The following is a 27541-nucleotide window of genomic DNA, read 5'->3' as shown; positions in this document are numbered from 1 at the left end:
TGAAACGTTTATTTCAGTTGTTTGCGTCCATGTGCGTGTGTGCGAGGGTGAGCACTCTCCCACGGCAAGGGCGCGCCACTGGCTCGGGACAGAAACCGTAGTTCTCACTGAGGGTTGTGGGCAAAATGTTAAAATGACACTTCTTAATGTGACCTTCCCCAAGGAAGTGACATTTGAGCCGCCTCTGAAGCTACCAAGAAGTAGGCCTGTGGAAGAGGAAGGGGGCCTGGCAGCGCCAGAGCGGAGGTGCCCACCCGGTCAGCAGTACCGGGCCGCGGCCAGGCGCCCTCCCGCACTGCAGGCTGCACCCAGTCGTGGTCCGCAGGGGGCTCCCAGCCGGGCCTGGCACCCAGCAGGGGCCGCGTGGGGGGCAGTCAGGAGCTCGCTCCTCGGGTCCCTGCCCGCGGCGGCCCTGCGGGCGCCAGGAGCTCAGTGCACACCTGCAACGGCCTGCCGCGCGACCCCACCCGCAGCCCCGCCAGCCCAGGGGGCAGAGCCCCACTTGCCCCGCCGCCCCGGCTTGGGGCAAACGCAGGGGGCCGCGACTGTGGGCGGCTCCCTGGAGGGCGTGGCCTTGGCCGTTGGGCTGAGCCGTGGGCCCCGAGACCCCGCGGGATCTTGAGGCGAGCCCCCCCCCAGGCGGACCTCGCCGGGCGGTGAGCTCATCGCGGGCGGGGGGTGGCGGCGTCGCCGGGCGGCCGAGCTCTGGAGCTCACGGCGCGCCCGCCCCCCGGCTCCTGGGCGATTTTACCAATTAAGGCTTTCTCGCCGGGCCGGGCGCGGGGCGGGCGCGGGGCGGGCGCGGGGCGGGCGCGGGGCGGGGGTGCGGCCAAAAGAAGGCGGGCAGCGGCGGCCCATTCGCGTGGAGGCGCGCGGCGCTCAGCGGACGCCAGCGGAACCCCGAGGCGCCGGGCGCGGGCGCAGAGGCGACCCCGGCGCCACCCCCGCAGTCGCGGGCCGCTCGCAGGGACAGCAGGTGAGGCCTCCGCGCGACACGGCCGCCGCGCAGCCTGCGGCCCGGCCCGGGGAGCCGAAGGAGGGCGGAGGGGCGCCAAGAACGCAGGCGCCGGCGCGGAACCGCGCCCAGGCCGGGCGCAGCTGGGATTCCTGAACTTGGGAGCGCGGTGCCCGGGGGCTGCCGGCCCTGCTTTACCCGCGAACGTCCATCCGCGCCCAGGGCTGTGGGAGCCCCAGGCCGCAGGGGTCCCCCAGACATAGGGTGTCGGGCCGTCTGGCGCGACGTGGGCCAAGTGGGTGCCCGTGAGCCAGCCACCGCGTTACTGTCTGGGGAAGAAGGGCCCCGAGAGCAGGACGTTGTGCGGGCTGAGCGCGAGTGGCCACCTGGGACCGTCCGCAGCCAGTGTGGCCCCTGGGGGGGGGACAACAGCGGGTTCCCCGCTGGCACCAGCTGCGTGGGGCACCGGGGAGCTGGTTCCGGGGCTGCGGCGCTCCATGGGGGCTGGGGCAGGGGTGTGGCCAGGCGCGAAGGCAGGGGCTCCTCCTATGGGCCACATTCCCCGGCTGGGCCCCGTCCCAGGTTGGCGCGGAGCTGGATGTTCACCGCCAGTCAGGATGTGAGCGCAACATCCCCACATGCCCTTGCCAGCCGGGTCCAGGAAAAGTAGGTGAAATCCCCTGGCAGGTCCACCTGCACGTGCTCCAGGCCACAGGGTCAAGGTGGGAGCTCAGGGAATGAGTGTCCTCACCTGCGGCACCGGGGCTGGCCCTTCCCGCCCCGCTCTCTGCTCCCCGTGCCATTGTGCGGCTTTCTCCAGCCGCCCAAGCGCCCCCGTAGGAGGGCCTGGCCTGGGGTCTGAGGGCCCCGGGGTGGGGTGGGGGGCGGGGTGTGTCTAACATCCCAGAATCTACTCCAAATAAGGGAAAATATGAAAGAGCTGGATTTTGGTTTCCAAGGACTGCCCGATCTGGGGGCTTTGGGATGGGGCGCCATCTGGTGGCGATACTATGTTTCCTGGGGCCAAACCCCCTGTACACCCACCGACAGTCTCCCCCAAATAGGGAGAGGGTGGGACGGGAAGCCAGGACACCCACCTTCTGTGCTCCTTTCTGCTGGAGCGGACTATGGATCGGTTGCTCCGACTTAGTGTCCCTGGCTGCTGACCGTCACTGAATGAACACATGACCCAGTCGATGGCACTTAGTGGAGAGAAAACCAATTCTCCGTGTAATTCTGTCCTTGGGAACTTGCTTTCCAGTGGGGCAGGGGGACAGACCAGGACAAATATCGCCTCGCCCTGCATGGGCCCTGCGTAGGGAGAGGTCCGTATGGGTTCCCGCCCCCAGTTCCCAGGCACCGTGGTGTGCTTCGTGCAGGTGTGTCTGACAGTGGTCAGCAGAGGGAAGAGTGCAGATGGGGTGGGCCTCCGACTGGAAACCCCAGTGGGGTGACAGGCAGCCCCAAAGTGAGCGTCCTGGAGGGCAGGGGAGATGCCGAGTGGGACGGCAGCCCCACCGTGGGTAACGCAGGCGTCCAGGGCTGCCTCAGACTCAGCCATATTTGGGCATGACGCACTGGCCACCCGGGCCTCCTGGTCCTCTGCTCTTTTTTTAAGATTCTTTTCTAAATTTGTATTTATTCATGAGAGACAGAGAGACAGAGACACAGGGCGAGGGAAAAGCAGGCCCCACGCAGGGAGCCCGACGTGGGACCCGATCCCGGGTCTCCAGGATCAGGCCCTGGGCTGAAGGCCGCGCTAGACCTCCGAGCGGCCCGGGCTGCCCTCGTCCTCTGCTCTTTATCACGTGACTTACTACTAGTCTGAAGTTCGGTTTAACAAGTGGGAGACAGACCTGCCTTCCTCGGCCAACGCAGAGAAGGGACCCTGCAGAGGAACGTACAGAGGACCGGGAGGAGTGAGTCCCCGCTCAGTGAGCCCCGGCAGGCTGGCTCCTGAGGAAGAGGGTGGCAGTGGCGTCCGGGCAGGCCTCGGCCGCTGCACCTTTGCGGTCTCGGTCTCCCCGGTGTGACCACCAAAAACTTGATTTTGAGTGAATAGCTCTCCACGGCCTTGCAACCTCGCGCGCTCACCCGCGAGTACGCCGGGGCCCCCTGTGCTCGGCTCACCCCGGGGCCCACCCAGGCCCAAGCGCGCAGAGCCGGCCCAGCAGGTCGTCGGGGGCTTGAAGGCTCCCCGCCCCCCCAGGCTGCCACGGGGACGCCCTGGACAGCAGAGGAAAGCCCCGACGCCCCAGGTGGCTGGCGCGGGGGTCGGGCGCACGCTGGCCGCCGCCCGCACGCCGGGCTCGGCCCCCTGCCAGCGCCCACGGGCACGCCCAGTGCCTTGCAAGGATGCCCGCTCCTGGGGTGCCCGCGGCCTCCTGGCCCAGTGCCCCATTTCCTCCCGGGCGCAGTGGGAGGGAGGGAGGGAGGGAGGGTGGGAGGCGCTGGGGACCTGCGGGACGACGGGCGCAGGTGGAGAGCGGAGCGGGGCGGGGTGGCACCGGGGGCCGAGGCGGCTGCTGCCCGGGCCTGGGCCCCGCGGCCCCGAGGGCCCGCTCTCGGGATCGGGGTCCCTTCGCGCTGCGGCGGAGGCGCGGCCGGCCCGGGGCGGCCGGGGAGCGCGGGGTGCGGAGGGGGCAGGGGGCAGGGGGCTGCGGGGACCGTCGGAGCCCGCGTGACTCAGGGAGCGGGAACACCGCCCCTCCTCCTCAGGGGCCTCGGAGGAGGAAAGTCCCTTGTATGGCGTGCCTGCCGGAGGCCGAGTGGTCCAGCGCCAGACGCCGCTCAGCCTTTCCTTGCTGCAGCGTTTCCTGCAGGGCTGGTGCAGGGCGGCGGGGCTGGGGTGCACCCTGACCCCCTCGGGGCGCGGCGACCTCCCCAGGGCCTCGGGGTCGGGCCGCGCCGCTGGGACTGGGGGCTGAAGGGGGCATTCCGACGGGCGGGGCGGGGCGGGCGCAGCCCCAAGCCCCACCCCGCGGCCCCGCCCCGCTGTGGCTCCGCCCCCACGGAACCCGCCCCCGCCCGCATTTAAAGGGCTCGTTCTCTCCGCAGCACAATCTTCACTGTCTGCCTCGTCCCGCGCGCGCGGAGGTGCCTGCGACTTTAATTAAAGGGCCGTCCCCTCGCCGAGGCTGCAGCACCGCCCCTCAGTTCCTCGCGCCTCAAAATGAGTAGCTCCCACTCCCGGGCGGGCCAGAGCGCGGCAGGCGCGGCTCCGGGCGGCGGTGCCGACACGCGAGACGCCGAGATGCCAGCCACCGAGAAGGACCTGGCCGAGGACGCGCCGTGGAAGAAGATCCAGCAGAACACGTTCACGCGCTGGTGCAACGAGCACCTGAAGTGCGTGAGCAAGCGCATCGCCAACCTGCAGACGGACCTGAGCGATGGGCTGCGGCTCATCGCGCTGCTGGAGGTGCTCAGCCAGAAGAAGATGCACCGCAAGCACAACCAGAGGCCCACCTTCCGCCAGATGCAGCTCGAGAACGTGTCGGTGGCGCTCGAGTTCCTGGACCGGGAGAGCATCAAGCTCGTGTCCATCGGTGAGGGCGCGGGTCGCTCCTGTGGCACGGGGGAGATCGAGGTCGAGGGCGGGGGCTCCACGCGTCCTCCTCTCTCCTGGGCTGGCCCCTCCCAGCCACCCCACCCCCCACCCTAGCCCCGCCGCTGCCCCCGGGGCCGCCGGGCTCCTGCACGCAGGCCTCGAGAACAAAGGCGCGCTGGCAGGCTGGCCGGGCGTGCAGACCGCTACGCGCCCCCGCCCGCCGCACCCCGGCTGGCCCGCGCCCAGGCTGAGCTCACATCCTCCGCAGGCCGCGCCCCCGCCACTGCACCCGCGGTGGGAGATGGCCTGCGGAAGGCGGGCACTGGCCGGGCTCTGGCCCTGCGCCCAGCACCCCATCCCTGAGGAGGGGGAGCCAGGGGCTCACCACCCCCCACCCCCTTCAGCAGTCTGGGAAGGGCCCTCTGGCCTTCCCGAGCTTCTGTAGTTCCTAAACAGGGTGCTGGAGCTTAAGGGTCCCATTGTCTAGGGCTCTTGGCTCTCTTTGGCCTTAGTTGGTGGGTCCTTCATTGGAGATGGCCCCAACCCCCAGTTTAGATCTCCCCTGGGGAAACTGGGGGCCACAGAGGACCGTGGCTAGCCAAAGGGCACTTGAGAGGAGTTGGCCAGTGAAGGGAGCTGGTTTGTCGTCCACTCCAACACCAAGTTACTGTGGAGCTTCAGCCAAACTCTTGCTTCCATGTACAACTCGCTTTTCTGCATCTAGAATGCACGAGTTGGTTGGGAGGTACTCTAGCATGCACTGGGCTCGCCGCCAACCCGGCGTCCGTGTCACCGGACTCGTGAGGCTGGCATTGACCAGACCTACTGCAGCATCCCAGGCTCTTCTCAGGATGGGGGCCACTCAGGGACAGGCACCAGGACTGGTGACTCGGGGGCAGCGTGTTACAGCGGCAGGAGGAGCGCTTTCTTTTCTTCACAATTCTTCCAGTTGTCCCTGAGGCCAAGAGCCTTACGGAGCCTGGGAGTCTAAGGGACTCGGGACTCAGGTGCCCCCAGCCACTCAGAGGGCAGGTCTCCCGGGCCCCACCTCTTTCTTTGGAATGCCAGTCGAGGCTGAGGCCCACCCCTCAGTCCCAGCCTCCGTCTAGGCAAGCTGAGTCATCTCTGAGCCTTGGGTGGGGGGGCAACCGGATGTGGGGAGGCAGGCCACACCCCAGCTGTCTGGGGGGGGTCTCCTCCTCCCTCCTCCCGTCTTCTCCTCCTCTTGTGAGCTGGCTGGAGCAGGCCTAGTTCCCAGAGCTTTGCCATATAAGGCAAAAAAATGTTGGAAAGCAGCGGTGATTAGGGGAGGGAGGGGGCGGGCTAGCCCCGGGGCTGGGGAAAGGGGGTGGGATGGGGCGGGGCCACTCCAATGGGCTGTCTCCCAACCCTGGGCCCCGGTTCTCTTCCCTCCCTCTTTTGTGAGGGGGATGAGGAGGGCTTAGGCTGGCCTCCCATGGACCAGGGGGAGGGCCCAGCCCAACCCACTAAGGCTGATGCGCTTGGCCTTGTGCGTCCCAAGTCCCCGCAGGACTCTGGCGGTGGGGTTACTGGGAAGCCCTGGCTGGTCCTGGGCCCTCGGTCTTCTCTGAACCTTCCAGTCATCCCTGGCCCGAAGCCCCTCCGCCAGCCCCACCTGCCGAGTGGGGACGGCGCGGCAGTAGTGCAGAACTTGGGAGCAAGCTCAGTCTGGGACTTGCTTTGGGTGCCTCAGCTGGTCCTCGAGGTCCTGCCTCCTGGCTTCAGAGGCTGCCTGTCACTGGTGGCCCTCTTGCTGGTGTCCATCCCCTCCCTCCCACCCTCGAGTTGACTCATCCCACAAGTATTTTCTCTTGATGTCGATGGGGGGTGCAGGACTCCAGTGGCTCTTAGACCGCCCTCCCCTTTTCAGGGCCCCACCCTTAGGAAGCTGAGACCCACAAGTGCCTTGGGTGGGGTCCAGAGCCTGGAGGGGTTGCCGTGGCGACAGGGTGCTGGGTGCCCGCCCTAACCACTTCCCCTGTGGTGAGCTTGGCAGCCACCCGCCTGAGGCCCAGCACCCCGTTAGGTGGTGAGGAGGGCAGGCGGCGGCGGCGGCGAGCTCTGCTGAGGCAGCAGGACTCCAGGACCCCACCCATGGCTCCTGCCACCCCAGCTCCCAAGCTGGGCCCCGGGTGCCCCACCCAGGCGTGTCAGCTCGGCCCTCCTCCCCCTCCCCCTTCCCCTCCTCCTCAGGCCGGGTGAGGGGCTCTCTGCAATGTGTCCTGCCCGGCACCCCAGGTGGCACCCCATCTCTGCTGGCTCCCCTCGAGTCCAGGCCACGCAGCGCCACCGGCGGCTCCTTTGTCCTCACTGCCACCCTCCCCAGGCCCGCTCCCAGTTTAGGTCTGTGGGGGGTGGTGGGGGAACTGAGGAAGTGGGGGTGGGGCTCACATCCTCCACCCAAAGGGTCCTTGCCCAACGCCTCCACTTCCCCTGCCTCCACTTCCCCTGCCAGGCCCTTGGCCCACCCGCCCACCCACCCTGAGGCAACAGCTTGCTTTCCCAACCGCCCCACTGGGCAGCCTTCCTCTTCTTTGGCCTTGGCCCCGGCCCCCGCTAGGGTCAGCTCAGGGGGCCCGTGTCGAGGCCTGCTGCGCCGCGCTGTCCTGACCGCTCCCCTGGGGACCCCAGGACACGGGCAGCCCCAGAGCCCTTCCAGCAGCACCCCTCCTCCGACTGTACGGTGGGGATCTGTCCCTCCCCGCGGTCCCTTTCATCTCCTTTACTCCCAAGGAGCCTAGCAGAGAGGTGACCGGCGTGCCACCCTCGGGGGGCCCCGCCCCCTCCCTAGGGCCCCGAGTCGCCTGGAGTGGCCACGCGGCCTGTACACACACAGCGACGCCCACGGCGGCCCCCTGCCCGCTCAGGCCTCGCTCTCCTCACAGACAGCAAGGCCATCGTGGATGGGAACCTGAAGCTGATCTTGGGCCTCATCTGGACTCTGATCCTGCACTACTCCATCTCCATGCCCATGTGGGATGAGGAGGAGGATGAGGAAGCCAAGAAGCAGACGCCCAAGCAGCGCCTCCTGGGCTGGATTCAGAACAAGCTGCCGCAGCTCCCCATCACCAACTTCAGCCGGGACTGGCAGAGCGGCCGGGCCCTGGGTGCCCTCGTCGACAGCTGTGCCCCAGGTGAGCGGGGAAGGAGAGGGGCGTGGGGGCGGCCTGCAAGGGGGCCCGCGGACGTCTCCCCCTCCAACCCACAGCCTTCCTTGCGCCGCAGGCCTGTGTCCTGACTGGGACTCCTGGGACGCCAGCAAGCCCGTGAACAACGCGAGGGAAGCCATGCAGCAGGCTGATGACTGGCTGGGCATCCCTCAGGTACCCCCTGCCCGGCTGCGTGGGGCCATCCAGGGCTTGCGGTCCCCGTGGGGAGCTGTGTCACATCCTGGGACCTGAGGCCTGGCGTTCAAGTGGCCTCTATCTGGCATCTGTGATAGGTGATCACGCCCGAGGAAATCGTGGATCCCAATGTGGACGAGCACTCCGTCATGACCTACCTGTCCCAGTTCCCCAAGGCCAAGCTGAAGCCAGGGGCTCCCCTGCGGCCCAAACTCAACCCGAAGAAAGCCCGAGCCTACGGGCCAGGTGAGGAGGGCGGGCTGGGGATGCCCTGCGTGCCAGCCGCGTCTCCTCGGGGCTCGGAGGTCTTGGGAACCCTTTGGTTCCGTAGGGGCTGGGTTGTCAGGTGCCCCCTCGCAGTCCAACGAATGGGTCGAGGCTGCACACACCTGGCCACCCGGCCAGAAGTTCCCCGAGTCAGCGCAAGGTGGAGCGTGGTCAGGGAGGGAGCGGCCGGCTGCGTTACCGTCAGCAGAGACAAAACCCCGCCAGGGTGTCGCGCAGGAGCTAGGGCCCAGGCATGCCCGAGCGAGGGTTCCAGAAAAAAGGCAGCAGGGCGCTGGGCCGGGGCTCACTGGGAATCCGTGGACCCAGCTCAGAGCACCCCTGAAGGGATGATGGCAGCGAAGGACGCTGGACCTGAAGCGGAGGGGCCCTGGGGTGGGGTGGCAGTGCTCGGAGCCGGCTCACAGCTCCCGGGCCCTGTCCGGCAGGCATCGAGCCCACGGGCAACATGGTGAAGAAGCGGGCGGAGTTCACGGTGGAGACCCGAAGCGCAGGCCAGGGAGAGGTGCTGGTGTACGTGGAGGACCCCGCCGGCCACCAGGAGGAGGTAGGGCCACCGAGCGGCGGGCGGGCGGGCGGGTGCGGCAGCGCCTCCCTTCAGAGCGGGGCTCACGCGCTCCTTCCCACCGCAGGCGAAGGTGACAGCCAACAACGACAAGAACCGTACCTTCTCCGTCTGGTACGTCCCCGAGGTGACCGGGACTCACAAGGTGAGCCCTCAGCCCGCGGGGAGGCTGGCGGCGGGGGCAGTGGCCGGAAGGCCCTGACCCTGCCCTCACAGCCCGCCCCTCCCGGGGACAGGTCACCGTGCTCTTTGCCGGCCAGCATATCGCCAAGAGCCCCTTCGAGGTGTATGTGGACAAGTCCCAGGGTGATGCGAGCAAGGTGACTGCCCAGGGCCCTGGCCTGGAGCCCAGCGGCAACATCGCCAACAAGACCACCTACTTCGAGATCTTCACGGCAGGTGAGGAGGCTGTTGCTGAGGGCAGAGCAGCGGGGGTCCAGGGACCATCTAGGAGCTGAGCCGGTCCCTTGTGGCAGGAGCTGGCACGGGTGAGGTGGAGGTCGTGATCCAGGACCCTACGGGGCAGAAGGGCACCGTGGAGCCTCAGCTGGAAGCCCGGGGCGACAGCACGTACCGCTGCAGCTACCAGCCCACCATGGAGGGCGTCCACACGGTGCACGTCACCTTCGCTGGCGTGCCCATCCCTCGCAGCCCCTACACTGTCACTGTTGGCCAAGGTAGGCCGGTCCCAGCCGCCCCCACGTGGGGCGCTGTAGACTGGGCCTCCCTCAGGAGGGGGCGCAGCTAGGGCGAGACTCCCCCCAGCCCCTGCCCTGGCACCCTGGGCCTCTATGCTTCCACTGTCCGGGCGCTCTTTCCTCCCCTGCTGGGGCCCTTCCTCCTCCTCCTCCTCTCGCCCTCCTCCGTCTCTCTCCTCCACGCTTTCACCTTCAGAAGATCTCGCTCCAGCTGTTAGAAACCTGCTGCTCTCTGCTCTGCCCACGGGGTCAACGGTACTTGGATCTGTCTTCCTCTGGGAGGGGGCGGGCGGGCGGGCGGTGGGCGGGGGGCCGGCCCCCCCGGGTCCCGGGGGCACGGTTCTTTCTTGCATGTCCTTCACCATCCTGTGGGACCCCCAGGTTCGGACGGCCCAGCCGTGGGAGGGGAGGGCGGGGTCCCCCGGTGCCGGCTCCCGGTGGCTTAGCTGGGCCTCTCCCCACAGCCTGTAACCCGGGGGCCTGCCGCGCCGTTGGCCGGGGCCTCCAGCCCAAGGGCGTGCGGGTGAAGGAGACCGCGGACTTCAAGGTGTACACGAAGGGCGCCGGCAGTGGGGACCTCAAGGTCACCGTGAAGGGCCCCAGTAAGTCGGGCTGCAGCTGGGATGGCCGCTGGTGGCCTCGGGGCTGCGGCTGGGCAGGCCTGACGCCCTCCCTTGTGTCGGGCAGAGGGCGAGGAGCGCGTGAAGCAGAAGGACCTGGGGGACGGCGTCTACGGCTTCGAGTATTACCCCATGGTCCCCGGCACGTACACCGTCACCATCACGTGGGGCGGCCAGAACATCGGGCGCAGGTGAGGCCGTGGTGGAGCCCTCGGCCAGGTGGCACCCCCCCCCCCACCGGGCCCTCACGGCCCCTGCTGTCTCTCCGCAGCCCCTTCGAGGTGAAGGTGGGCACCGAGTGTGGCAATCAGAAGGTACGGGCCTGGGGCCCCGGGCTGGAGGGCGGCGTCGTGGGCAAGTCCGCCGACTTCGTGGTGGAGGCCATCGGGGACGACGTGGGCACCTTGGGTGAGCTGGGGGCTGGGGTGGGGGGGCGGGGGGGCCACCGCGTGGGGCCGGGCGCTCACGGGACTCGCTGCTGTCGCCAGGCTTCTCTGTGGAGGGCCCGTCGCAGGCCAAGATCGAATGTGATGACAAGGGTGACGGCTCCTGCGATGTGCGCTACTGGCCCCAGGAGGCCGGCGAGTACGCGGTGCACGTGCTGTGCAACAGCGAGGACATCCGCCTCAGCCCCTTCATGGCCGACATCCGCGAGGCGCCCCAGGACTTCCACCCGGACAGGGTACGGGGCCCCTGCTGCACCCGCTTGGGGACCTGGGCACTCGGGGTCCCCGCGGGGGGCGGGGGACCACCCTTGATGTCCTGAGACCTGGGTGGCCTGTCCTCAGGTGAAGGCGCGCGGGCCTGGGCTGGAGAAGACAGGTGTGGCTGTCAATAAGCCGGCGGAGTTCACGGTGGACGCCAAGCACGGCGGGAAGGCCGCCCTCCGGGTGCAAGTGCAGGTGGGGCGGCGGGGACGCGGGGCGGGGACATGGGGCGCGGGGCGGGCGGGGACCGGGGCACTGACCCCCGGCTGCTCCTTCCCGCCCGTGCTCCAGGACAACGAGGGATGCCCCGTGGACGCAACGGTCAAGGACAACGGCAACGGCACGTACAGCTGCTCGTACGTGCCCAGGAAGCCCGTGAAGCACACGGCCATGGTGTCCTGGGGCGGCGTCAGCATTCCCAACAGCCCCTTCCGGGTGAGCCGGGCGCCCCGTCGCCCACCTGCCTCGGGTGCCTGCTTCGGGTCTCATCCGGGTCGGTTACAGAGAACCCCGGCACCGCCCGGGTCCCCCACTTCTAGTGTTCTGGGTGCCTTGGCGTCCGCTCGCTGCGCACGTTTGGACGTTTCCATCATCCGCAAAGAAACCCGTCCCCCCTCCACCCCCCTCCACCCCCTCCACCCCCCTCCACCCCCTTACCCTGAGCAACCGCTGCTCTGCGTCCCGGCCGCTGCCTATTCCCGACGTTTGCTCGGGACGCATTCGTACGGTGTGTGGCCTTTTGTACGCGGTTGCTCCCGCTCGTTATCCCCCCCGTAGCGTGAATCAGCACTTCCCGCCCGTTCAGGCCTCGATGAGTCTTCTGTTGTGGGCACGGACCACGTGGACTTTTTTTTTTTTTTTTTTTTTTTTTTGCCTTTCGGCTGTTCGGAGTAATGCCACTGTGAACGTTTGAGGACAAGTGTTTGTGGGGATGAGTGACCTCCTCCCTCCCGACACATCGTCCCCTCCGGGTGGAACTGCCCTGCGAGGTGGCCACCCAGATGTTTAATCATTTGAAGAACCACTAAACCCCTTCCCGAGGTGGTGGTACCATTTGGTGTGCCTGTCGCCCGCCACTGGGTGAAAAAGCCCTGGCTCTCCAGGCTGGTCATGCCCTTGCCCTTGCCCCCCGTGCCCTGCAGGTGAACGTGGGAGCCGGGAGCCACCCGAACAAGGTCAAGGTATACGGGCCTGGAGTAGCCAAGACGGGGCTCAAGGCTCACGAGCCAACCTACTTCACTGTGGACTGCACTGAGGCCGGCCAGGGTGAGGCCCCGCCCTGGGCAGGTGGGCAGGTGCGCAAGGGGCGGGGTGGCCCGATGCGATCCCAGCCTCTGCTCCCACCTCCACAGGTGATGTCAGCATCGGCATCAAGTGTGCTCCTGGCGTGGTGGGCCCCACTGAGGCCGACATTGACTTTGACATCATCCGGAACGACAATGACACCTTCACGGTGAAGTATACGCCCCGTGGAGCTGGTAGCTATACCATCATGGTCCTCTTTGCTGACCAGGTGGGTGCCGCTGCCCCCAGCCCCTAACGGTGCTCAGTGTGGGGGTGCTGCTCTCCCCCTGAGCCCTACTCCTCCCACTCCCTGCAGGCCACACCCACCAGCCCCATCCGGGTCAAGGTGGAGCCCTCCCATGATGCCAGCAAGGTGAAGGCCGAGGGCCCTGGCCTCAGTCGCACTGGTGAGGAGGAGCAGCACCCTGTGGGGCAGTCGGGGGGCCACAAGGAGGCTTGGGGCAAGGTGCCCCTACATGGCCATTGTGCTTCCTCAGGCGTTGAGCTTGGAAAACCCACCCACTTCACGATCAATGCCAAAGCGGCCGGCAAAGGCAAGCCGGACGTCCAGTTCTCAGGGCTGGCCAAGGGGGACGCGGTGCGTGATGTGGACATCATTGACCACCACGACAACACCTACACGGTCAAGTACACTCCTGTGCAGCAGGTAACCTTGACCTCCCAGCAGCGCACTCCTCAATGACACCTCCCTCCCGAGCGCGTGGGCTTCCTGGAGCGGCGGGCTGGGCGGGCTGCTCCAGACAGCTCCCCCCCCACTCTCGAGTCCCAGCTGGGAGAGAGCTAGCACGGAAGGCTGGGGGTGGGGCAGGGGGCAGAGCCCGTGGTTTGCCCTCCTCCGTGCCCGAGTGGGGAGGGCACAGGCCAGGGCGACCAGGATGCTGACTCCAGACTCTGCCTTTCTGCACCCTTTCCAGGGTCCAGTGGGCATCAATGTCACTTATGGAGGGGATCCCATCCCCAAGAGCCCCTTCTCGGTGGGGGTGTCTCCGAGCCTAGACCTCAGCAAGATCAAGGTGTCTGGCCTGGGAGAGAGTAAGTAGCCGGGGCCCCGTCATGGTCACTGAGGATGCCCCAGGGGCTGCCTCGGCCGGTTGCCATATTTCTCTCCCTCGTTTCGTCATCTCAACAGAGGTGGATGTCGGCAAAGATCAGGAGTTCACAGTCAAATCGAAGGGTGCCGGTGGCCAAGGCAAAGTGGCGTCCAAGATCACGGGCCCCTCAGGCACAGCCGTGCCCTGCAAGGTGGAGCCAGGCCTGGGGGCTGACAACAGCGTGGTGCGCTTCGTGCCCCGAGAGGAGGGGCCCTATGAGGTCGAGGTGACTTACGATGGCGTGCCTGTGCCCGGCAGCCCCTTTCCTGTGGAAGCGCTGCCTCCCACCAAGCCTAGCAAGGTAAGGGGCATGGGAGGGCCCACCTCTTGCCCAGGCTCGCCCTCCCCCTTTCTCAGCTTTGTCCTATGGCCGGAGGCCCTGCCCGGGGCCCCTAGCCAGTGGGGGGAGGGTAGCCAGAAGAAGAGAAAGGTCAGGTTGGGGGTCTGGGGTCAAGGGGCAGGGAGGTGATCTGGGTTTGGCGCCTGACCAGTCCCTCTTCCCTCAGGTGAAGGCGTTCGGGCCAGGGCTGCAGGGGGGCAGCGCAGGCTCCCCTGCCCGCTTCACTATCGACACCAAGGGGGCCGGCATGGGTGGCCTGGGCCTGACGGTGGAGGGCCCCTGCGAGGCCCAGCTCGAGTGCCTGGACAACGGGGACGGCACGTGCTCCGTGTCCTACGTGCCCACCGAACCCGGGGACTACAACATCAACATCCTCTTTGCTGACACCCACATCCCCGGCTCCCCATTCAAGGCCCACGTGGTTCCTTGCTTCGATGCCTCGAAGGTCAAGTGCTCGGGCCCCGGCCTGGAGCGGGCCACGGCGGGGGAGGCCGGCCAGTTCCACGTAGACTGCTCCAGCGCGGGCAGCGCGGAGCTGACCATCGAAATCCGCTCCGAGGCGGGGCTGCCGGCCGAGGTGCACATCCAGGACCACGGTGACGGCACACACACCATCACCTACATCCCGCTCTGCCCCGGGGCCTATACGGTCACCATCAAGTACGGCGGCCAGCCCGTGCCCAACTTCCCCAGCAAGCTGCAGGTGGAGCCTGCCGTAGACACCTCGGGCGTCCAGTGCTACGGGCCTGGGATCGAGGGCCAAGGTGAGGCCCTGCCGTGGGACGTGGGGGTGGGCGGAGGCCAGCGCCCCGAGGGTCCCCTGGAGCCCCACGCCTCCTCCTCACGCCCGCCCCTGCAGGTGTCTTCCGAGAGGCTACCACCGAGTTCAGCGTGGACGCCCGGGCCCTGACGCAGACCGGAGGGCCGCACGTCAAGGCGCGTGTGGCCAACCCCTCGGGTAACCTGACGGAGACGTACGTGCAGGACTGTGGCGACGGCACGTACAAAGTGGAGTACACGCCATATGAGGAGGGTACGTGCCGGGGCTCCCGGGGGACGGGGCCGCAGACACAGGGTGGCCTCGCCGCCCCCTGACCCGGCCTGCCCTCCTCCAGGGCTCCACTCCGTGGACGTGACCTATGATGGCAGCCCTGTGCCCAGCAGCCCCTTCCAAGTGCCTGTGACCGAGGGCTGCGACCCTTCCCGAGTGCGGGTCCATGGGCCAGGTATCCAGAGCGGCACCACCAACAAGCCCAACAAGTTCACCGTGGAGACGAGGTGAGCCCACACCTGGGCGGCCAGGGGCTGTGGGGCCGTGACGGTGGGCCTCGGAGCCCCCCGAGATAACGGATGACTGTTTGGAGCAGGGGTGCCGGCACCGGGGGCCTGGGCCTGGCTGTCGAGGGCCCCTCCGAGGCCAAGATGTCCTGCATGGATAACAAGGACGGCAGCTGTTCGGTGGAATACATCCCCTATGAGGCCGGTACCTACAGCCTTAACGTCACCTACGGTGGCCACCAAGTACCAGGTGAGGGGGCCTCGTAGCCCGGCCTGGGCCGCGACTGGTGGCCGGCCCTCGGCTCTCACACGCACATGGCCGTCCTCTTTCTTCCCTCTGCAGGCAGTCCTTTCAAGGTCCCAGTGCATGATGTGACAGATGCGTCCAAGGTCAAGTGCTCTGGGCCTGGCCTGAGTCCTGGCATGGTCCGTGCCAACCTCCCTCAGTCCTTCCAGGTAGACACGAGCAAGGCTGGTGTGGCCCCTCTGCAGGTGAAAGTGCAGGGGCCCAAAGGTGAGTGCTCGCCTGCCTGGGAGTGGGCGGGCAGGAGGGCACGGTCTTCTTGGATGATGTCCAGCACTCAGAGGCTGGGGCAGGCACTCAGGCAGTTCATGGAGGGGCCTCAGGCCACAGGGAAGCCAGTGGCCCAGGACAGAGGACCGCCAGGACATAGAACAGACACACTTGGTCCCTGAGCAGATGTGGCAGGAGGGGAGGGCGGTCCAGGCTCCAAGGTGGCACCCAGATTAGTGTCTGGTGTCACAGGGGCTCAGGACCGTACCTAGAGAGGGGCAGGTGAGGACCAAGCAAGGTCTAGGCCTGAGGTGCGGACAGGAGGGCAAGCCAAGCCTTGGGGGGCACTGGGACCCCAGGCAACTGGCTGAGTGTCTCTCTGGGACTGGGACCAGGCTTGGTGGAGCCCGTGGACGTCGTGGACAACGCTGACGGCACCCAGACCGTCAACTACGTGCCCAGCCGGGAGGGGCCCTATAGCATCTCCGTGCTGTACGGGGAGGAAGAGGTGCCCCGCAGGTAGGAGGCCGGGCCTGCCGCCAGCGGGAAGGTGCTGCGCTGAGCACCCGGAGGCCTCCTGACCGTTCACGTAACCCTCCCCCCCCCCGGCCCACAGCCCCTTCAAGGTCAAGGTGCTGCCTACACACGATGCCAGCAAGGTGAAGGCCAGCGGCCCCGGGCTCAACACCACCGGTGTGCCCGCCAGCCTGCCCGTGGAGTTCACCATCGACGCAAAGGACGCGGGAGAGGGCCTGCTGGCCGTGCAGATCACGGTGAGCTGACCGCCTGGCGAATCGCAGCCCCAGGCGCACGGGAGGCGAGGGACAGAGGAGCCTAGGCCCGAGCGGCGCGCGGTAGAGGGGGCAGCAGCCCAGGTCCGCGGCCTCCCTCGGGAGCCGTGCCAGCGAGGCCGGATCCCTTGCCTCGAGGCCGCCGGTGACGGGCGCGGGCCCCCCCCTGCCACGCACACACTGGCTCAGTGCGGACTTTGAGCACACAGCCAGAGCCCTTGCTGCCTCAGCTTGTCCACCTGGAACATTCTCGTGGGGTGGGTAGGAGGACCCCGAGATCTTCCAGGGGGCTCTTCCGAGTGCTGGAGCAGGCCCTGGGGCGGAAGGATGGGGGCCAGGAGGTGGTCGTGGCGCTAAAGCAGGCCGGGCACCCGGCTCCCCGGCCCTGGCCGTTGTCACGCAACGGCGCATCGGGCATTCGGGACCCCCCTCTGGATCCCGGCCGGCTGTGGCAAAGTAAAGGTTGGCGCCGGGCGCAGGCAGCTGTTTGGAGCCACAGCGGTTGAGTGATTGGAGGCGGCCCCGGGTGCTGGCTCCTCCGAGAGGGTCTGAGGCCCTCCTGGGCCTGGCTTGGCCCCGGGCCGACCGCCTGCGCTATGCTCTGCCACACAGGACCCCGAGGGCAAGCCCAAGAAGACGCACATCCAAGACAACCACGATGGCACGTACACGGTGGCCTACGTGCCAGACGTGACGGGCCGCTACACCATCCTAATCAAGTATGGTGGCGACGAGATCCCCTTCTCCCCCTATCGCGTCCGGGCTGTGCCCACCGGCGACGCCAGCAAGTGCACGGTCACAGGTGAGCCGGCCTGCCTGCGGCCGCGGCGCTCAGCACGGGGCTTGGGTGTGCCTGTGTGCAAGGGCTCGCTGCTTGGGGCGGCGTGTGGGAGTGGGGGCCGCCCCCCTGAGTGACTCACCTGACCTTTCTCCTTGCTCTCTGCCCTCTCACCTCAGTGTCAATCGGAGGTCACGGGCTAGGTAAGCTGCTTGCTGGGGCCACTCCCAATGCCCCTCCTGCCCAGAGGGCAGCTTCCTTTTTCCTCTTCCGTGCCGATTCCCAGGACAGTTCCAGCTGCAGCTCTTGGCAGGGATAGAGGGGGAGCTGGAGGGTTAGCGCCCGGGGAGGCCTCCAGAGCAGAGCGTGAGTGCTCCGGCCCTCCCTCTCTCTGGGCCTCCGTTTCCCCACCTGAGACGTCGGGTTGCAGCTGAGAGCTTTGGGGTGAGGTGCATCCTGAGATGCACCCCACTGAGGGGCTCTGGGGTCTGGGGATCTTGGCACCCTGGGGAAGTCCCAGGGGTGGGCAGCAGCAGGCCCTGCCTTCTCACTTCCTCCTTCCGTGGCAAGGGCTCCTGCGCGGGCTGAGGGGACGAGGGGTCTCCCGTTACCAGTGGGAGTCCCGGGCCCTGGCCAGATCCGCAGACCTCCATCCCCACGTCCCAGGGGCCTGTGTGTCCCAGGCCGGGGGAGGAACAGACTGCATGAGTGGGTGGGGCGGGCTGGTAGTGCAATAGCACCAGCGTCGACTGCTTGGGCGGGTAGCATGGCAGGGCCCAGCCCAGCCTCAGAGCCCCAAAGTGCACTCGGCGGCCTGCCCGCCCTCCCTGCCTCCTTCCCTCCCCCCGCCCCCTTCCCCAGCAGTGACGTTATTCAGATAGGACCCAACCAGGCATGGAGGTTCTCCTGCCTGGGCATGGGAGGGCAGCTCTCGCCCCAGCCAGGCACCCCAGGGACCCCGGTAAGAGGCGACAGTTACGTGGGAGCCTCTGGAGGCTGCAGGCCTGGAGCTTGGGTGGGGGAGCCAGGACAAGGTTTAGAGGGTGGCTAGAGTCTCTGGGCAAGGGCCCAACGGCTTGGCAGCGTAGGCGCCAGGGTCTGAGATGACAGGCACGTGTGCCCAGGGCGGGGGCCAGGGCCTCGGGACCAGGGGAACAGCGCCAAGACGTGGTCGAAGGAGTGGTCTCTGTTGACCTGGCCGCCGTGCGCAGAACGGAGGCAGAGAGCCCGACAGGAGACCCCACTTTTGGATCAGACCTAGTGGTGGCTTGGGCCAGCTTGGCAGCCATGCGGCTTAAGCGGGGAGCCAACTCGAGAAGGGTAGTTAGGATGGAGCAGCCAAGACCTGCCCAGGGACTTGGGCGGGGAAAGCGAGCAGTTGGAGGTGACCGAGGTCAGGGTGCCAGCCGCTAACTGGACGGGGGTCCAGATCACGAGCCGCGGAGAGCAGGCCGGGGGGAGGTGACGCCTCCCGGGGCGGGCCGGGCGGCAGGGGCCAGGTCTAGAGCGTCAGGGAGCCGTGGAAGGCCAGCGCGGAGCCGGGCGCGGCAGCAGCCCTCGGCCAGTGGGGGAGCTCAGCGGCAGGCCGGCCAGGGGGACCCCTTAAACAGCCCTTGAGTGGGCTGGGTGCTCCTAGCTGCTTCCCCGCGGGGCCGGGCTGCAGGAAGCACTCTCACTGCCAGGCCTCGCAGCCCACAGCCCCCCAGGCCTCCACGGCTAGGCTCAAACCATAACGTCACTGTCCCCCCCCTTTCCTCGGGCACTCTGGGGCCCTAGAGGCTGCTCAGCTGCTCTGCCCTTGCACCCTAGCGGCGGTGGCTGTGGCTTGGGCCCCCTGTCCCTCTCTCCCCTGGGTGCTGCCACTGCCTGCTGCGCTGTGCTGCTTGGGTGCTAACCCCGCTACCCCCCTGCTTCCCCGCTCCCAGCCCCCTGCCTGTGCCGGGCCGCGCCGGCCACCCCTCAGCACGAGCCCCCGGTTGAGCGAGTGTTCTCAGTTGTCAGGAAACTCCAGTTGCACCTTCAGGCCTGGGCGGGGGGCAAGTGTCACACTCGCACCCCACGCTGCAGCAGGACTCTCTGCCTCACCGCATCTGCACGTGGCGCTGCCAGGGCCAGGCTGCAGGGGCGGAGGTGCTGTGGACCCAGCCAGGGGGCCCGTGTTGGCCCACGGCGCCGGCTGAGGCCACGGGGGCCAGGGAGGTGGCAGCGGACAAGTCGTGTCCTGGCAGCAGCGGTGGCCTCGTGGGCCTCCAGGCCCTTCCTTGGTCCCAGACACCCGTGTGCCACCCATCCGGCCTTTCCCACGGAGGGCTCTCCCCAAGACAGGACTCCCTGGCTTGAGGCGGCTCGGGGAACCTTTCCTGCCTTCTGAGAAACCCCTCACCGTCCCGGCTTGGGGGGCGGGGGGGAGGCCTGGCTGCGCTTGGTGGTGGCAATCGAGGCCCGGGCGGGCGGCAGGCGCATGGCAGCAGCTCCGGTGCCGAGCTCACACGCCGGCCCCCCCTCTGGGGACCCGCCCCGCCCCACCAGGTGCTGGCATTGGCCCCACCATCCAGATCGGGGAGGAGACGGTGATCACCGTCGACACAAAGGCGGCGGGCAAGGGCAAGGTGACCTGCACGGTGTGCACACCCGACGGCTCCGAGGTGGACGTGGACGTGGTGGAGAATGAGGACGGCACCTTTGACATCTTCTACACGGCCCCCCAGCCGGGCAAATACGTCATCTGCGTGCGCTTTGGCGGCGAGCACGTGCCCAACAGCCCTTTCCAAGTGACGGTCAGGAGGGGCCAGGCTCGAGGGGCCGGGGTGGAGCCTGCCCTGTCCCCACCTTCCAGACACTAGACTCTCCGACCCCTTTTGTGTTGCTCCGCAGGCTCTAGCTGGGGACCAGCCCGCAGCGCAGCCCCCGCTTCGGCCTCAGCAGCTGGCCCCACCTTACACCTATGCCCAGGGTGGCCAGCAGACCTGGGTACGGCCTCACCTGCCTCATTTGGGCTCTCCTAGCCCTGGGGGACACTTGGGGACAGGCTAGTGGGGTGTCCTGTGAGGCCCCATCCTGCCACGTGTGAGGAGGGACCCCCAGATGCTTCCCCTGGGATTTCCGCCCCTCCTATGGCCCCTCACTCAGGCCCTCTGGTCTCCACCGCAGGCCCCGGAGAGACCCCTAATGGGTGTCAATGGGTTGGATGTGACCAGCCTGAGGCCCTTCGACCTTGTCATCCCCTTCACCATCAAGAAAGGCGAGATCACGGGTGAGTGGGGGCAGGAAAGAGCTCGAGAGCCACAGAGGCCAGGGTTTGCCAGAGGGTGCTCTGACCCTGGCCCCGCTGCCCCGCAGGGGAGGTGAGGATGCCCTCGGGCAAGGTGGCGCAGCCAGCCATCACCGACAACAAGGACGGCACTGTGACCGTTCGCTATGCACCCAGTGAAGCCGGCCTGCACGAGATGGACATCCGCTATGACAACATGCACATTCCAGGTGCGCCTCGATAGCACGCTGTCGCCGCCTCCAAGGGACCTGGGTTGGTGGGGAACCCGGGAAGGGGACACAAGACCCCGTGCACATGGCCCCTTGTCCTGCCTTAGGGAGCCCCCTGCAGTTCTACGTGGATTATGTCAACTGCGGCCACGTCACTGCGTACGGGCCTGGCCTCACGCACGGAGTGGTAAACAAGCCTGCCGTCTTCACCGTTAACACCAAGGATGCAGGAGAGGGTGAGCGGCGCCTCGAACCTTAGCTGGGCTGTGTGCCGCGGGGCCCCCGCCCGCATCCAGTGGCGAGCCGGGCGCAGGGGAGACGCTTCCCGAGTGGGGCTCCCCATGCTGCCCCTCTGGCCTCTCGGCCTGCCCACGGGGGCTCTTCCCTTCTCAGTGCGGCGGTCCTGGGCATGGTTTCCATCCTCACCGGTGACTCTCTCTAGGGGGCTTGTCCCTGGCCATCGAGGGCCCCTCCAAGGCAGAAATCAGCTGTACCGACAACCAAGATGGGACATGCAGCGTCTCCTACCTGCCCGTGCTGCCCGGGGATTACAGCATCCTGGTCAAGTACAACGAGCAGCACATCCCAGGCAGCCCCTTCACCGCCAGGGTCACAGGTGGGTGGCATTGGGAGCAGTGACAAAAGCAGGTAGGTGGCAGGGTGGCCACGGTCCCCCTCCGCACCTGGGCATACAGCAGTCGTCCCCCGGCAGGTGACGACTCCATGCGCATGTCCCACCTGAAGGTGGGCTCCGCTGCCGACATCCCCATCAATATCTCCGAGACGGACCTCAGCCTGCTGACGGCCACTGTCGTGCCCCCCTCGGGCCGGGAGGAGCCCTGTCTGCTGAAGCGCCTGCGCAACGGCCACGTGGGTAAGAGGCTGGGGGCCAGGGCCTTCTGGAAAGGAGGGAGGCTGTGGGGGGGTGGGCAGGCCTTTCCCCCGCTGACCGCCCCGGCCTGTGCCCAGGGATCTCGTTCGTGCCCAAGGAGACAGGGGAGCACCTGGTGCACGTGAAGAAGAACGGCCAGCACGTGGCCAGCAGCCCCATCCCTGTGGTGATCAGCCAGTCGGAGATCGGGGATGCCAGCCGCGTGCGGGTCTCCGGCCAGGGCCTCCACGAAGGCCACACGTTTGAGCCTGCGGAGTTTATCATCGACACCCGTGACGCAGGTAGGTGGGGGGGCCGACCAGCTGGGGCCAGAGCCCTGTGCTCGGGGCCCCGGCTCAGCGGCGTCCCTTCCGCAGGCTATGGCGGGCTTAGCCTGTCCATTGAGGGCCCCAGCAAGGTGGACATCAACACAGAGGACCTAGAGGATGGCACCTGCAGGGTCACCTACTGCCCCACGGAGCCCGGAAACTACATCATCAACATCAAGTTCGCCGACCAGCACGTGCCCGGTGAGTGGGGTACCCACACGCGGCCCCCCGGATGGAGCCACCCTCTGTGCCCACCCCGGACCCCGCCGCGGAAACGTGACCCATACGACGCGCGGGCTGTGCTCTGTCCCCGCAGGCAGCCCCTTCTCCGTGAAGGTAACGGGAGAGGGCCGGGTGAAGGAGAGCATCACGCGCCGGCGACGGGCCCCGTCGGTAGCCAACGTTGGCAGTCACTGTGACCTCAGCCTGAAGATCCCCGGTAGGCACTGTGGGGAGCCAGGGGGGGGCCTTGGGGGGCCCCGGGGCCCAGGCCTCCTGCTCACCAGGCTGTCCCCACCTGCAGAAATTAGCATCCAGGACATGACAGCCCAGGTAACCAGCCCATCGGGCAAGACCCACGAGGCCGAGATCGTAGAAGGGGAGAACCATACCTACTGCATCCGCTTCGTGCCTGCTGAGATGGGCATGCACACGGTCAGCGTCAAGTACAAGGGCCAGCACGTGCCCGGGAGCCCCTTCCAGTTCACCGTGGGGCCCCTGGGGGAAGGGGGAGCACACAAAGTCCGCGCTGGAGGCCCCGGCCTGGAGCGGGCTGAAGCTGGAGTGCCAGGTACGCTTGCTTCCCGCCAGGGTTTTGCTCCGCAGGGCTGGGGCGGCGCGGGGCAGCTGAGGAAGGAGCCAGCAGCCGTGCTGACGTCAGGAGAGCAGCCTTCCATGAGCACGCCCTGCTTTCCCACAGCTGAATTTAGCATCTGGACCAGGGAAGCTGGCGCTGGGGGCCTGGCCATTGCTGTCGAGGGCCCCAGCAAGGCTGAGATCTCCTTCGAGGACCGCAAGGACGGGTCCTGTGGTGTGGCTTATGTGGTCCAGGAGCCAGGTACGGAGAGCCTGGCTGGGGTCGCGGGGAGCGGCGCCTGGGTGTGGGTGCTGGCCTGGGTCTACACCGACAGCTCCACCTGGCTCCCACCCTCCACCCTGAGGGCCCAGGGCCACCCAGGCTGTTTGTGGGAAGTGGGAGGCGTCCGCGCTGACCGACGGGGCCCTCCAAGCACGTCCTCTGTGCTCTCTCCCTGCGCAGGTGACTACGAGGTCTCAGTCAAGTTCAACGAGGAGCACATCCCCGACAGCCCCTTCGTAGTGCCTGTGGCTTCTCCGTCTGGCGATGCCCGCCGCCTTACTGTTTCTAGTCTTCAGGTGAGGCACCGAGAGAAACCGCCCGCCTGGGGCCCCTGGGCCCGGCCAGACCAGAGCCGCCGCACAGAGCAGGCCTTGGCCCTGTGTCAAGTGACCCGCCCAGCCCAGCTCGGGGCGCCGGGCCTCTGCTCTGGCCGGGTGCAGCCCACGCTTGGGGTTGGCAGGAACCACCCCTGCCCGCTGTGTGGAGTTTTTCTCGTGTCTCAGGTCTAAAGGCTTTGAACAGAAGCCTGTGCCCGTTGTGCACCGGGGCTGAGGTTTAAAGAGGGACAGCCTGCCAGGGCTGAGGGCTGCCCTCCGTCCCTGCTGCCTGGGTGTGTGAGTGCCGAGTGTGGATCTGGGGGCGGGGGCGTGTGCGTGTAGCTTGCTGGCCCCCAAGAATCCGTGGCTCTCCCTCTTTAAACCAAATTGGACGCCAGATGGGTAAGTGTAACCCCAGGGGCCTTCCTGCTGCTGGGGCCCTGCTCTCCCATGCCCCTGCCACCGTGTCTAACCACGTCTGCTGTGCTTCCAGGAGTCAGGGCTAAAGGTCAACCAGCCAGCCTCTTTTGCAGTCAGCCTGAACGGGGCCAAGGGGGCGATCGATGCTAAGGTGCACAGCCCCTCGGGAGCCCTGGAGGAGTGCTATGTCACAGAGATCGACCAAGGTGAGGCCCTGTCCCTGCCCGGGCCACCCACCCATCTTCCCTGGCCCTGCTGGGAGCAGCGGGCCTGCCCAGCTGGCTGGAAGCCGCCTGAGAGTACAAAAGGAAGGTACAGATTCTACAAGCAGGGCCCAAACTGGGGCTCCCTCAGCCAGGCGACCCCTCCCCGACTCCCAACCCAAGCCCTTGGGGGAGGCGGCTGGCTCAGAAGCCACAGGCACTAGGAAGGAGGCCTTCCGTAGGCAGTGCGATGCAGGCTCCTGGGGGAGACCCCCGAAGTCCAGCCACAGGCTGGCCCCTCCTCAGCCAGGGCCTGGCCCTTGCAGGACGGGACCGAGGCAGCCTGGAGGTGAGCGGAGCTGGTTCAGCCAACTTCACTAGTCTCACGGCTAGTCCCGCCCCTTCGCAGCCCCGAGACCTTCCCGTAGCCCCTGCGCCCTTGGTGACACGCAGGGGCTGTGGCGATCGTGGTAATCTGTAGGGACGCAGGGAGGCAGGTGCTCGGCTCGTAGGTTTGCAGGCCCCATGAGCGCCAATGGGGGGCTGCTCGGCCATCCACGGCTGCAGCCGTCAGGCTTCGGGGAGTGGGTGCTGCGGGGAGCGGGTACCCCGTGCGGTCCCTGGAAGAAGGGGCGTGAGCCACACACACCTGCTGGACCGGCGGGCGAGGAGGCCTCCTCCCGGATGCCACGTGCTCGGTCCTGGAGAGCGGGGACCTCAGGCCCACAGCACGGCCCTCTGTCCCTCAGATAAGTATGCCGTACGCTTCATCCCGCGGGAGAACGGGGTCTACCTAATTGATGTCAAGTTCAATGGCACCCACATTCCTGGAAGCCCCTTCAAGATCCGAGTTGGGGAGCCTGGGCACGGAGGGGACCCAGGCCTGGTGTCTGCCTATGGAGCCGGCCTAGAAGGTGGTGTCACAGGTAGGTCGGTGGGCGCAGTTTCCAGTGTGTCTCAGCGACGACAGGGGGGCGCGTGGAGGAGGTGACAGAGCTTCGCCGGGGGGCAGGGAATGGGAGTCCGGGGATGGGGCAATGGGCCAGGCTGGCCCTTCCTGACCTCCCACGCCCCCAGGGAGCCCAGCTGAGTTTATCGTGAACACGAGCAACGCGGGAGCTGGTGCCCTGTCGGTGACTATAGATGGGCCCTCCAAGGTGAAGATGGATTGCCAGGAGTGCCCCGAGGGCTACCGTGTCACCTACACTCCCATGGCACCTGGCAGCTACCTCATCTCCATCAAGTATGGTGGCCCCTACCACATCGGGGGCAGCCCCTTCAAGGCCAAAGTCACAGGTGAGCTTGGCACCAGTCTGCTGGTGCCCAACCCAATGCCTGGCCCTCTGGCCACATTGTAGTGCCCTACCCTGCCCTGCCCTGCCCTACCTGCAGGTCCCCGTCTCGTCAGCAACCACAGCCTCCATGAGACATCATCGGTGTTTGTGGACTCCCTGACCAAGACTGCCAGCGCCCCCCAGCACGGGGCCCTGGCAGGTTCCACTGATGCCAGCAAGGTGCTGGCCAAGGGCCTGGGGCTGAGCAAGGCCTATGTGGGCCAAAAGAGCAGCTTCACGGTGGACTGCAGCAAAGCAGGTGGGTGCCCCGCCCCCGCCCTTCCAGAAAGACGAGGCCAGAGATAGGATGGGATGACCAGTGCCCGGGGACGGGGGGAGGGTTACGCCGGGTAGGAGGGCCTTTGGAGACATGTGTGGCACTTCTAAAGCGGCTTCCCATCTGCCCCCACCCCCCACCATCGTCTCTACCCTTCAGGAAAGTGGCTTGGGAGGAGCTAGAGTTTCCTGCGCTGGCCTGGGGAGCAGGGGAGCTGGCAACTCTTCAGGATGGGCGGTGTCACCCCTCAACAGATGTGGGTGGCAGGGGGAGGCCACCAGGGCGGAAAGAAAAGGGCTCAGCATGTGCTCGGCTGAAGGGAGGAGGGCTTGGGGCGTGCCACTGAGGCCCCTTCCCCCCCAGGCAACAACATGCTGCTGGTAGGGGTGCACGGCCCCCGGACGCCCTGCGAGGAGATCCTGGTGAAGCACGTGGGCAACCGGCTCTACAACGTGTCTTACCTACTCAAGGACAAGGGAGAGTACACGCTGGTGGTCAAGTGGGGTGACGAGCACATCCCGGGCAGCCCCTACCGTGTCCTGGTCCCCTGATCTCTGGGCCTGTGCCAGCTGCCAGCTCCCAGGACGAGACGTGCCCCCACACCCATCCCCCCAACCTGAGCAGCCCCCCTGGTCTCCTCAGCCCTGGAGCCCCGGCCAGCCCTGGCCGCCCCATCACCGCAGCCACCCCAGCCCTGCGTTGCACTCACCTGCCTCCACTTAGGCAAAGGAGAGAGGCGGGCAGAGGTAGCCTTTGGTGGCTCTGCCTATCTTCTTCGGTTCTGGGGGGGGGTGAGGGATGGGGGTAGTACGCACGACCACCCGCTAGTTCTCTTCCCCAGCCAAGAAGAATAAACGTTCTGCTTCCATTCTCCTGAGGGTGCCTCGAGCTTTCTTGGAGTGGGGCCTGCGGGATGGAGCAAAGTGTGGGTGCGAGCCACGGCTGCTAGCTCTCCAGGCCTGGCACCCGGGGCCCCTGTATTGCCCCACCCATGCCCCATCCCCAACTCTAGGAGGCCCACTGGCGCTCAAGTCTTGTCTGCCTTCCTGGGTTCACACCAACGTAGGGTGAGAGGTGTGTAGCGCCCCCAGAACAGGACCTGACGCCGGTGCCATTTCCCCAGGCCACACCAGGAATAGATCCGGGCCTAAGGGAGAGCCAGGCCAGGATCAGACTGCTGGAGGCAAGGTGCTGGGTGGGAGGGCCGGATAAACAGGCCTTGAAGTCCCAGCAGGCCCTGGCCATCTCCCAGGCTTTTTTTTTTTAAGATTTTATTTATTTATTCTTGAGAGAGAGGGAGGGAGAGAGGCAGAGAAGCAGGCTCCGCGCGGGGAGCCTGACCTGGGACTCGATCCCAGGACTCCAGGATCACGCCCTGGGCTGAAGGCGGCGCTAAACCGCCAACCCACCCAGGCTGCCCTCCCAGGCTTCTTAAATGTGCCACCGTGCCCGTGGGACAAGGGGCTGACATGTGGACTTCCGCCGCAAGGGATCTCGAGGCCGCTCAGTGGCCAGGCGGACTCATTCGAGGTGGCCAGTTTGTCGACCTCCCACCCCAGCCCCATAGCCCTGTGTCACCTCCCTCCTGCCCTGACAAGGCCTTGCCATGGATCCCTCTTGTCAGCACAGTGGGGCCACCTGAGGCCCTCGCTTCCCTTCTACGCGGCATCCGTCCCTCACTTCCCATGGACCACCCCACTACCTTCCAGTCTAAAAAGCCTATCAAGGGATCCCTGGGTGGCGCAGCGGTTTGGTGCCTGCCTTTGGCCCAGGGCGCGATCCTGTAGACCCAGGATCGATTCCCACGTCGGGCTCCCGGTGCATGGAGCCTGCTTCTCTCTGCCTGTGTCTCTGCCTCTCTTTCTCTCTCTGTGATTATCATAAATAAATAAAAATTTAAAAAAATAAAAAATAAAAAAATAAAAAGCCTATCAAACCCTGCAAAGCTCCGGCCTGGTTCTGCGGCCATCTACACAGCACTGCTGATCTCCCTGCGGCCCCGGACAGCGACCCCTCTACGGCACCCCCACGTGCAGGGCAGGGCTTTAAACACAACCAGGCCTCAGCTTCCGGGCCTCCCCGACCCCCACCCCCACCTGGCCGCTCCAGGCTCGCTGGCAACACCTGCATTAGGAAGCACGTTCTGGGCCAGCGAGACCCAGCGCCTAGGGGCGCTTCTCCCAGCCCGCTGAAGCCCCAGGAGCCCAACAAAGGGAGAAAGAGGACCAGGCAGTGGCCACCTTCCCAAGCCACAGACCCCCCTCCCCAAACACGCTAGGAAAACCCACAGCACATGGAGTCACTGATCAGGAGAGTGGCGCTCGGGCATCTCCGTGACTGCGGGCCTGCCGCCCCGCGTTCCTGGTGGCCGGCCCCGGGACCCCCCTGCGCAC

The 27541-nt window shown here is 66.9% G+C and overlaps 1 protein-coding gene across 2 annotated transcripts; it reads left to right on the top strand.

Annotated features, from left to right (window-relative positions):
- The first annotated feature begins 836 nt into the window (after window positions 1-836).
- On the top strand, window positions 837-26025 carry FLNA (filamin A). 2 transcript variants are annotated; one of them, XM_072816480.1, is made up of 48 exons: window positions 837-976; window positions 4013-4500; window positions 7409-7657; window positions 7749-7846; window positions 7966-8113; window positions 8581-8699; window positions 8785-8862; window positions 8954-9116; window positions 9194-9394; window positions 9880-10017; window positions 10103-10226; window positions 10307-10443; window positions 10524-10717; window positions 10824-10937; window positions 11034-11177; window positions 11885-12008; window positions 12095-12255; window positions 12343-12433; window positions 12524-12693; window positions 12962-13079; window positions 13177-13439; window positions 13645-14242; window positions 14338-14511; window positions 14594-14756; window positions 14846-15006; window positions 15100-15270; window positions 15666-15789; window positions 15887-16043; window positions 16674-16863; window positions 17019-17042; window positions 19369-19616; window positions 19714-19809; window positions 19990-20092; window positions 20179-20319; window positions 20427-20555; window positions 20762-20935; window positions 21032-21193; window positions 21289-21492; window positions 21568-21720; window positions 21836-21958; window positions 22043-22309; window positions 22439-22576; window positions 22778-22893; window positions 23408-23540; window positions 24287-24463; window positions 24615-24833; window positions 24930-25130; window positions 25512-26025. In XM_072816480.1, exons 2-48 carry the CDS (start codon window positions 4128-4130, stop codon window positions 25697-25699), a joined length of 7941 nt encoding a protein of 2646 aa, XP_072672581.1. In that variant the 5' UTR covers window positions 837-976; window positions 4013-4127; the 3' UTR covers window positions 25700-26025. The 2 variants fall into 2 exon arrangements, with proteins under 2 accessions (XP_072672581.1, XP_072672582.1); XM_072816481.1 differs by lacking the exon at window positions 17019-17042.
- The last annotated feature ends 1516 nt before the right edge of the window (window positions 26026-27541 follow it).

This window comes from Canis lupus, chromosome X (assembly GCF_048164855.1).
Source record: "Canis lupus baileyi chromosome X, mCanLup2.hap1, whole genome shotgun sequence".
In the NCBI taxonomy this organism is placed as follows: Eukaryota; Metazoa; Chordata; class Mammalia; order Carnivora; family Canidae; genus Canis; species Canis lupus.
This window is presented reverse-complemented; position numbering and strand designations above follow the sequence as displayed.

Excerpts from the sequence above, each read along its gene's own strand:
- FLNA (XM_072816480.1), top strand. The coding sequence starts at position 4,128 with ATGAGTAGCTCCCACTCCCGGGCGGGCCAGAGCGCGGCAGGCGCGGCT. Across the intron at positions 13,440-13,644 it reads CTCCCACCAAGCCTAGCAAG|GTGAAGGCGTTCGGGCCAGG; the intron begins GTAAGGGGCATG and ends CTCTTCCCTCAG. Across the intron at positions 19,617-19,713 it reads ACAGCCCTTTCCAAGTGACG|GCTCTAGCTGGGGACCAGCC; the intron begins GTCAGGAGGGGC and ends GTTGCTCCGCAG.